The following is an 8,770-nucleotide window of genomic DNA, read 5'->3' as shown; positions in this document are numbered from 1 at the left end:
AAAAATACAGAAACAACTAGAAGCACCTCCTAACCACCCTGGCCATGTCGACCTCTTTTACGCTGTGCGTGGATGTGGTCTGTAGGGTATGTGTGTCGGTCTGGAGGCCCTACGTCTCTACCTGGACGTCCGGTGGCCACAGGTGTCTGGAAGGTAGGATCGGCCTGCTGGTTAGGTGTAGAAAATAACCGACTCCAGTCTTCGAAGTTCACCTCCAAGGTATCTTGTGTGGCCCCTATGCAGTAGCAATTAAGATATCTTAATCATCGTCTTATAAGTCATCTATTTGGGTACATATTCATCATATGTACCTGTTGGTGGTGGATACGAAGAATGACCCATATCAGGAAGTTGATGGTGTGATCCTGTAAACCGTTCAAATTATTTAAAATATTCATAGAAATAAGAAGAACATGATAAATTCGGGTTACGTATTAGGTATTTACCTTGCGTTCCTTCTGCTGTCGTCATAGGGTAATACGAAGAAGGTCCCGCATCATATAAGTGTTGTGATCCTATATGTAAATGCAAAAAAAAGACTTCATACAAAAATTAATTGAAATTAAGATATGGACTATATGTTTACCGAAATATCGTGGTGGTGCATGTGTTGGTTGAAATGACATCCCTGCAGCTGGTCCCATGGTACTAAACTGGGTCCCTCCGTGAGGTCGATAAGGTGGCTGTCCATCACCTGTATGGACTGAGAATTAATTGTTGTTATCAAAGTAAGAAGTCAGTAAGTATCCTCACGTACCTGGATAATGCTGCTGAGACCAATAAGGTACTGGGGAAGGCTGCTGCTGTGTGGGACCACAAGGAAACGAGGTCGAGGCTTGAGACGAACCGTAGGAGTCCTCGTACGATGTCCGGCTACCAAAGGCTTCAAGTATGGAATGTGCTCTTTGTGAAACTTGGGTCCAGGCCGACTCTTGCTCATTCCTATCCATCATAGATCCCGCTCGAATCCTCATCAAATTCGCTCTGGCATCTACGTCCATCAACCTGCACATTTCAAACTGCATGCAAGAAAAAGAAAATCATTAACACTCTAATCTAAAATATTTGAAAAGCGATGATATCTTTGACTCACCGCCCCAGCTAATGCCTCATCCCTATGTTGTGCATAGCCATCCTGTGGGGTCGCAACATGCGGCTCTGGATGCATGTTAGCATATATCAAGCGGCAACGAGTTTTAGGCTGGTACCAGCTCAGGTACGCCCTGTACGAAGCCTCCGTGTGTGCAGGGGTCGGAAGCGTCACGTTCTCCTCTGCCTGGTCCCAGCCATCGACCCAAGGCTTCACCCTTGTCACCCACATGTTCGAGAAGGGTTGACCAGCCCTCGACAAACTAAATATTGATTAGTTAAAGCAGCAATGCATTATCACTGAAATGACATATGAATCATTACCTGTGGTCATCACGTTGGACCCGATCCAATGCTGACAGCACAGGATACAACTGCCTTTGACCGAACTGCCTCCTGACTCTATCCGGACTGGGCCTCAATGTAAACGTCGTACACCAACACTGTAGTTGTCATCCAAAGGCCCTGGTCCTGACAGCAAACCGAAGATATCCCGAACGGTGCACGAGTGTTTATAGCCAACTGGGAGTAGGGCTCCCACACAACGTCTTCCGGTGTCAACCGATCAAACTCAGCTACAAACTCAGGATAGGACCGCCGAGACTGTATGTGGGCCCAACTCTTCTGCACGAAATTAATAATATATACCAATAAGAAATACAAAGAGGGTCAAACAAAGCAACAGAATTGCCAACAGAATAGTACGAGTAGCAGTCATTTTCGTACCTGACGAGCGTACCAGAGAGTCCCCATGGTCGGCCTATCATCCTCGGTGTCACCTTACATATCCGGCTCATACGGTGAGTGGTCGATAATCGGACGACCAATTGCTATCCTCTCGTACGACCAAAGCTGTAGCAGAATTGGACATCTTGTAAGAATTGCAAGTACCGCTGAACCTCAACTGTATTGAGGCATTTCCTCCACAGCTGCCTCTACGATCTCCTGTGCGTAAGGCACAAGCACCCTATCCACATAAGCCCCGTGTGAGTTGTTGAATATTATGTATCCAAACAAACACAATAGGTATGCCTCAAGGGATCGAGTGACGCTATCCTCATCAGCATCATGTACCAAATTGTCGGACTGCATAGAAAAGATGAACATTTATGAGTACCAACTAGTCAAAAGCATAACTCTATCATTAATCATAACAAAACGAGGTATGTACCTGAAACTGCAGAATCCATGACTTGGCAGGCCCTGTTGCTTTTGGGTGCTCCTCTACATCAATCGCGATGTCAATATTTGCAAAACGCTTTTCAAGATCGTCCAACCACGTAGACGGGACAACGCGAGGCCCTACGACATCCCCACTGATAGGAAGACCCAGCAGCATCGCAACGTCCTGTAGGGTTGGTGACATCTCCCCACAAGGGAGGTGGAAGGTGTGTGTCTCAGGCCTCCATCTATCAACCAAAGCCGTCAGTAGGGACCTGTCCAGCTTTGCCAAACCACTCTCAGCAAGACGGCCTATAGTAAGAAGACCAGCCTCACTCAACCTGAAAAGTAGAACGATCAAAGGTAAGTACATTATGTAGGAAACGTATACGAAGCAAACGTATTCTCAGAAACATAATCCGACGACATATCACCTGGGCGCCCATCGTGGGTCAACAGGAATCAACTCCGCTGGTGGACGTGGACGCAGCACGTTAAGTTTCACGCGCTGAACCACTGCAAGGAAGGACCGGTGCGACGAGTCTATGACTCGGTCAAGTAGAGCTGGCGTATCTTCGGCCATACCTAACACAAAAAATATAAGTTTTCTATATTTTCTACAATTTATTTGAAATTTTCATAAACTTTTCTAGCATTTTCTACAATTTTTGTACAATAAATTTTTATAAATAATTTTTTCTAACATTTTCTACAATTTATCTGCATTTTTCATATAAGTTTTCTATATTTTCTACAATTTATTTGAAATTTTCATAAACTTTTCTAGCATTTTCTACAATTTTTGAGCATTTTTTAAAAAATTTCTCGCATTAAACAACTAATCAATACCACAAAAAGGTTGGTAAACATAAATGGTTTTTCTAAAAACTAATCTTAATTCTACATAAATTATAATAAAAACAGTACAAAAAATATCATTACTGCTGCATACACTAATTATAGAATTAAACATACAAAAAATTTAGAATAAGAAAGTTGAGAAATATTTATTACATGCGGTCCGGATCCAAAATCAGGCAGGGCTTCGCCGCTGCAACTCCCTCCCTCACCCGTCCTATCTCCCCCCCTCTCTGGATGTCGTGGGAAGCAAATGAGGGAGGAAGGGGGGAACTCAGCCTTTTATGTAGAGGGGGGCCTGCCGCCCCCTGCCGGGCGGCAGGCTCACCCAGAGGCCAAAATACGAATAAAAATAAATTTTATTTACATTCAGGTCCCTACTGCCCGGCAGTAGGGCGGCAGGGGGCCGGCCGCCCCGCAGCCGGGCGGTAGGGGTATAAAACTGTAAATTATGAAACCGAAAACATATTTCTGTAAAAAACGATTTTGAAAAATATAAAAATAAAAAAACTCCGTATTTTACACAGGCCAAAAGAAGCCCAACACAGAAAATTAGTCCATGTTCAAAATACTGCAATATAAAACCTGAAAACCCTAGCTCCCCAATCCAAGGAGCTTCTTCTGGCCAAGCCGCACGCCGCCACCCCGCAAGGCCGCAATCCGCAGCGCCTCCACCTCCACTCCATCTTGTGTCCGTGCGCCGCCCAGGCCTTAGGCTTGCTCCAATCATTCCCCGTCCAACTCCCCCAAACGTACTATTTATTATATTTTACTATTTTCCTCCAAAAAATTCATCCCCCTATAACTACTTCTCTCCAACCATTCCCCACATATCTATTCCCCATATATACTATCACTCATTAACTAACTATTTATTTAATGTTTTTGAATTTTAAAAAAATCATACAGTATTTGTACTGTCATAATATACATTATCATCATGTTACAGGGCTCAAACGGGATTAATATCGCGAAGAAACAGTGTGATTAGAAATATAAGAAAGTTAGAACTCACTCTATATATAGGAATATATAAGGAGAGCTATACTGAACCGTTGGATCGGATTCCCCTGTAGCTCCCCCGATATGGGCTGGGGGGAGGGATGTGGGGCACCGTTGGAGGTCGCCGTCCCCTCCTCCATCCACGACCACGACGCCTCCACCTCCACTCCCCGTCTCCCCCTTAGCGCCACGTTGCTGTCGCTAGCCGCCCGCTCGCCTGCTCTTCCCCAGCGCCGACGTCTCCAGTCGGCCGCTGCTGGATCCCCACCGAGACAAGTAAGGGCGAGGGCGAGGTTGTCGGCGCTGGATCTGACGACTACGTGAAGGACTCCACTGCCGTACAAAAGATCCAGTAGTGGCTGCTCGACCTCCACCTGCAAGGCCACGAAGAAGAACGCTCCACCATCGTCTACCAAAGCAATTGCCGCTGCTTGAAGAAAGCTCCAACAAAGAAGGCTGCTGGGGATTTATGTGTTGATTTGTATTCTGTTTTGGGTGGGATTTGTCGGGGACGAGGCACCCGTCGGGTATCTGATCCCCGCTCGGGGACGGGGACAGGGAAAATCCTCCCCCCGCGAGCGGGGACGGGGATTGAAACGGGGAAATTTTGATGTGTCGGGGAGAGGAACGTTCCGCAGGTCCCCGGCGGGGATAGCCCCGTTGCCATCCCTACTCGCGCCGCTGCACCACCCTCTACCCTGCCCCCTCCGCGCCGCCGCCGGAGGCGCCTCGATCCAGATCCAGGTAACCCTCCGCCGCGGCAACTGCTTCTCTCTTTCTCCTCACTCGGGCGCGCTGCAGTCGGTTGCTTTGTGCTCTGCAGATTATCTACTCTGCTGCGACCGTTTTTTCATGGTGTTCTGCAGATTCTCTGCTCTGCTGCGAGCCCTTCAATCCAAAAGTTTTTCTTTTATATTTTTTGTTGCGGATCTGTTTATTTGTATTACGCTGGACTTGATGCGCGGAGGGGACTATCAATTTACTTTCTAGGGGTTCTCCATGTTTAGGGGGTTTGTTAGTTCTCGGTCAGATCTAGTTGTATTTATCGTTTTCAAGCAATAAGTTCTTTTTTTGTCCGCAAAATCTGTGTTTTGCGGGTGGGGCAACTTGCTCTTTGATTTTGCTGGTTCAAGCTGTTTTCGTCGGTTATACGGTGAAGGATTTATAGCGCGGATCTTAGTTTTACTTCCTCTGGAATTAGGAATAGTTGCAGCTTGACATTTATTTAAATAAAAGGTCGTCAAACCGCCAATCCACGGGCTGTTGTTTGCTAGCATCAATCGTAGAGTGGTCAGTTCAGTGTTCACAGATCACAAATGATTTATCTCAGGTGGGTCTTCTGATTAGAACTGAGTAGCACAGTTAAGTTTGTAGCACAATTCCTAACTGAACCTTGTGATGCTAGATGCTGCAATTGCTGTGATTTTCCAATTGCCATCGAGTTGTGTAAATTGAGACCGAGGAGAATTTTCTAGATAGTATGTGATATTATTTTTAGGTTCTGATATCGTTTTTGTACTCAATGTGCTTCTCTCAAGTCTCAACTATAGAGTTCATACTATCATGTGTACTTTAGCTAGATTTTTTATGAAATGACTGATTGAAGGTTTTCATGTGTTCAGTAGACATGCCTCGCTATGATGATCGTTATGGGAACACACGCTTGTATGTTGGCAGACTGTCCTCCCGCACTCGTACCCGTGATCTGGAATATCTTTTCAGCAAATATGGAAGGTAAGAAACATATTCACAAAGAGTTCTTGTGAAGTCCAGAGTGTGTTACTTGTTATTATGAGGGCAAAACACCATTTCTGTCCTAGAGCTTAACATGAGCATTTGATGTTGACATGTAGTAATAAGTTAGCCTGGTTAAATATGGTATACACCAGGCTGTCATCTCTTAAACTGTGACTATAATCCTCCTGACATGGGGATGCAGGTGGTCTGGTGTCCAGAACTTAGACTACGCTAATAAGTGAGGGGGTTCTTCCTATCCTTGTTCATATAGATGATGAGGGTTCAGTGATACTAGGAGCATTCTCAGCGTTTTGTGGATGAGGCTATACAAGCCACTTTTTTGTTTGGTATTCTCTGTTATTTCAGCAAGCACAGAGTAGATGTTTGACCTCCTGGCCTTGTGTGTTTGACTTGAATGATCTTGTTGAAGGTTTTTTTGGTTTTTTACACCTGGGAGGTCTGTGGTGGAAGGGTGCCCTTGGTGGAATTGGTGGCCATTGTTCCAATATTTGTGGAGGACTTTGGTGAAGGGCGCCCTTGGTGTAATCTTATTGACTGTTGTAGTGGAAGTTGCGACTTGATGATGCATTTGAGTACTTGACTCATGACGGCTTATTGTTTGTGGCAACCATTTGCGCAGAATACGAGAAGTGGAGTTGAAGCGCGACTATGCATTTATTGTACGTGAATTTTACTGCCCCCATTTTGATTCTGAATAATTCACCTTTTCTTAGTGTTGGTTCACACATGCTATGGGAATTGTAAAAAAAAGGTACTTTTCACATGTGGCATCTCTTTTTTTCGTGTGCCTCTTCTCTTTGCTAAACAGGAATTCAGCGATCCTCGTGATGCTGATGATGCACAATACAACCTAGATGGCAGGGAAGTTGATGGCAGCCGCATTATCGTTGAGTTTGCTAAAGGGGTAAGTTGCTGGCTAGTTATCCGATTTCTGAATGATCACAATATATATTTTTTTCAAGCTTCTGATTTAATGAGCATGTGCTTTGATATTGAACGCGTGGTCTTTCAAACATCTGTGACTGCAGGTTCCTCGTGGTTCTGGTGGCTCACGCGAGTACATGGGAAGAGGGCCTCCGCCAGGGACAGGTCGCTGTTTTAACTGTGGAACTGATGGTCACTGGGCAAGGGATTGCAAGGCTGGTGACTGGAAGAACAAATGCTACCGTTGTGGAGAAAGGGGCCACATAGAAAGAAATTGCCAGAACAGTCCAAGGAATCTCAGGTGTTCATTGATAACATTCTTCAGCTCCATTCCACCGCTATCAGGCACTTCAATTGCTGCTTATTATTGTATATGTTTTTACTCAAGAGTCTGCTTGCTAAACATATTTCAGGCGTGAGAGAAGTTATTCACGGTCACCATCTCCACGCCGTGGACGGGGGCGCAGCCGGAGCTACAGCAGAAGCCGGAGCTATAGGTATGCTGATGAAACCCCTATGGATTATTTTTCTGAGCTATTCATGTTTTTGCCATCCGTCTTTTTCTAACGTGTCCTTGTATTATATCCAGCCGTTCTAGATCCCCATCTGGATCTCCCAGGGGTGGACGCCGAGACCGTGATGAGAGGAGATCAAGGAGTCTTAGCTACAGCAGGAGCCCCAGGCGTTCTGCTTCACCAAGTGCAAAGGAAAAGGAGCGCAGCTCCACACCTAACGACAGTAGGAGCCCAAGGAGTCCCCGCCCAAGGGATCAGATGAGCCCGCCACCAAAGGACAATGGTGAACGCAACGGTTCAGACCGTGGTGACAGCCCTGTGAGGAGGGAGAACAGCAGGAGCAGGAGCAGGAGCAGGAGCCGTAGCCCATCTGATGGCTACCGTAGCCCTGCAGCCAATGGGCGCAGCCCGAGCCCTAGAGATGACCGGAGCCCTAGTCCCAAAGGCAATGCTGGTGATGATGATGGCGGCCGGGGTTCACCAAGAGGAAGCCAGTCCCCCTGAAAACCTTCCATCCCAGTTTGAGATGCAGTGTGCCGATTCAGTTGTAATAGTTACATTTTCAGCTTTAAGACAGAACTGTATTTGCCACCCATTTTCTCGACGACTTGTGCTTTTGTGAGCCAGAAACTTTTGTAAGGATCTGTTGCCCTCGGGCTATCCCTGCTTTGTAACGTTGATATTTGAACTTCTTAGACCGCTAAATTTGGATATTTGCCAGATAATTTGCCCTCGTGGCAGCCACATATTGGCAATATGATATTGCAGTTGAAGTGAAGAGAGCTTGCCGTCCATGCAATGGTCCATTTGGCAGCTTCACTGCACATTATCCTCTGCTATGACTGATCGTGCACGCACGGCTTTCGATCCGTACACACGAACCACGCATTATGGCTGCGCTTTTCTGGATTGAATAACTTGTCCTTGATCATGTAGCAGGTGCGCACATATGCAAAGCTTCCACGCATTGTATTTTCCTTTCCGGCAACCCTCTCTGAATGCACATACTAGCTTCCGCCTACATTGCCGGCTCCTAATTTAATGCTTAATTAACGAGTTCATTGTTTTCCAGATGTGGTTTCTTGCATGTAGAGTTCAATGCGTAATTAAAAAGCTACAGATCGGTTCTTGCGCTGGCTCAATCATACCACGAACAGTTGGGAATAAATGTGTTCTTCGACATGATCTCTCCTAGCTAGCTTCAGCGGAGGGGCCAACCCAGCTAGCAGCTACTAGCCGGACGGACTCCTACTCCGAGGCCGAGCTCGAGCATGCACTCCGTCCGCAGCCGACCCGAGTCGGAGCAGAGCACGACTCGGGCTCGCACTGCCCACTACGCCCCTCTCTATAACAAGTAAACGAGCCCACGGACGCTATTCACACAACCAAACATCCAAGGTACATCCAAGCCAGGAAGCACCATGCCCACCCTCGCCTGGTTCCTGCAACGAGGCTCGAGCGTT

General features: G+C 46.4%; 1 protein-coding gene across 3 annotated transcripts; it reads left to right on the top strand.

Annotated features, from left to right (window-relative positions):
- The first annotated feature begins 4,235 nt into the window (after positions 1-4,235).
- On the top strand, positions 4,236-8,051 carry LOC120704063 (serine/arginine-rich splicing factor RS2Z33-like). 3 transcript variants are annotated; one of them, XM_039988315.1, is made up of 7 exons: positions 4,236-4,854; positions 5,736-5,844; positions 6,488-6,527; positions 6,677-6,772; positions 6,897-7,093; positions 7,206-7,289; positions 7,382-8,051. In XM_039988315.1, exons 2-7 carry the CDS (start codon positions 5,738-5,740, stop codon positions 7,809-7,811), a joined length of 954 nt encoding a protein of 317 aa, XP_039844249.1. In that variant the 5' UTR covers positions 4,236-4,854; positions 5,736-5,737; the 3' UTR covers positions 7,812-8,051. The 3 variants fall into 3 exon arrangements, with proteins under 3 accessions (XP_039844249.1, XP_039844248.1, XP_039844247.1); XM_039988314.1 differs by having other exon boundaries at positions 5,733-5,844; XM_039988313.1 differs by lacking the exon at positions 4,236-4,854 and having other exon boundaries at positions 4,918-5,844.
- The last annotated feature ends 719 nt before the right edge of the window (positions 8,052-8,770 follow it).

Source organism: Panicum virgatum, chromosome 4K (assembly GCF_016808335.1).
Source record: "Panicum virgatum strain AP13 chromosome 4K, P.virgatum_v5, whole genome shotgun sequence".
Taxonomy (NCBI): Eukaryota; Viridiplantae; Streptophyta; class Magnoliopsida; order Poales; family Poaceae; genus Panicum; species Panicum virgatum.
Note: the sequence above shows the minus strand (reverse complement) of the source record. Positions and strands in the feature narration are given on the sequence as shown.

Bases quoted from the DNA above. Each gene is read 5' to 3' on its own strand.
- LOC120704063 (XM_039988313.1), top strand. From the start codon at position 5,723: ATGTGTTCAGTAGACATGCCTCGCTATGATGATCGTTATGGGAACACA. The intron at 5,845-6,487 runs GTAAGAAACATA...CCATTTGCGCAG, and splicing joins CTTTTCAGCAAATATGGAAG to AATACGAGAAGTGGAGTTGA. The intron at 6,773-6,896 runs GTAAGTTGCTGG...CTGTGACTGCAG, and splicing joins TCGTTGAGTTTGCTAAAGGG to GTTCCTCGTGGTTCTGGTGG.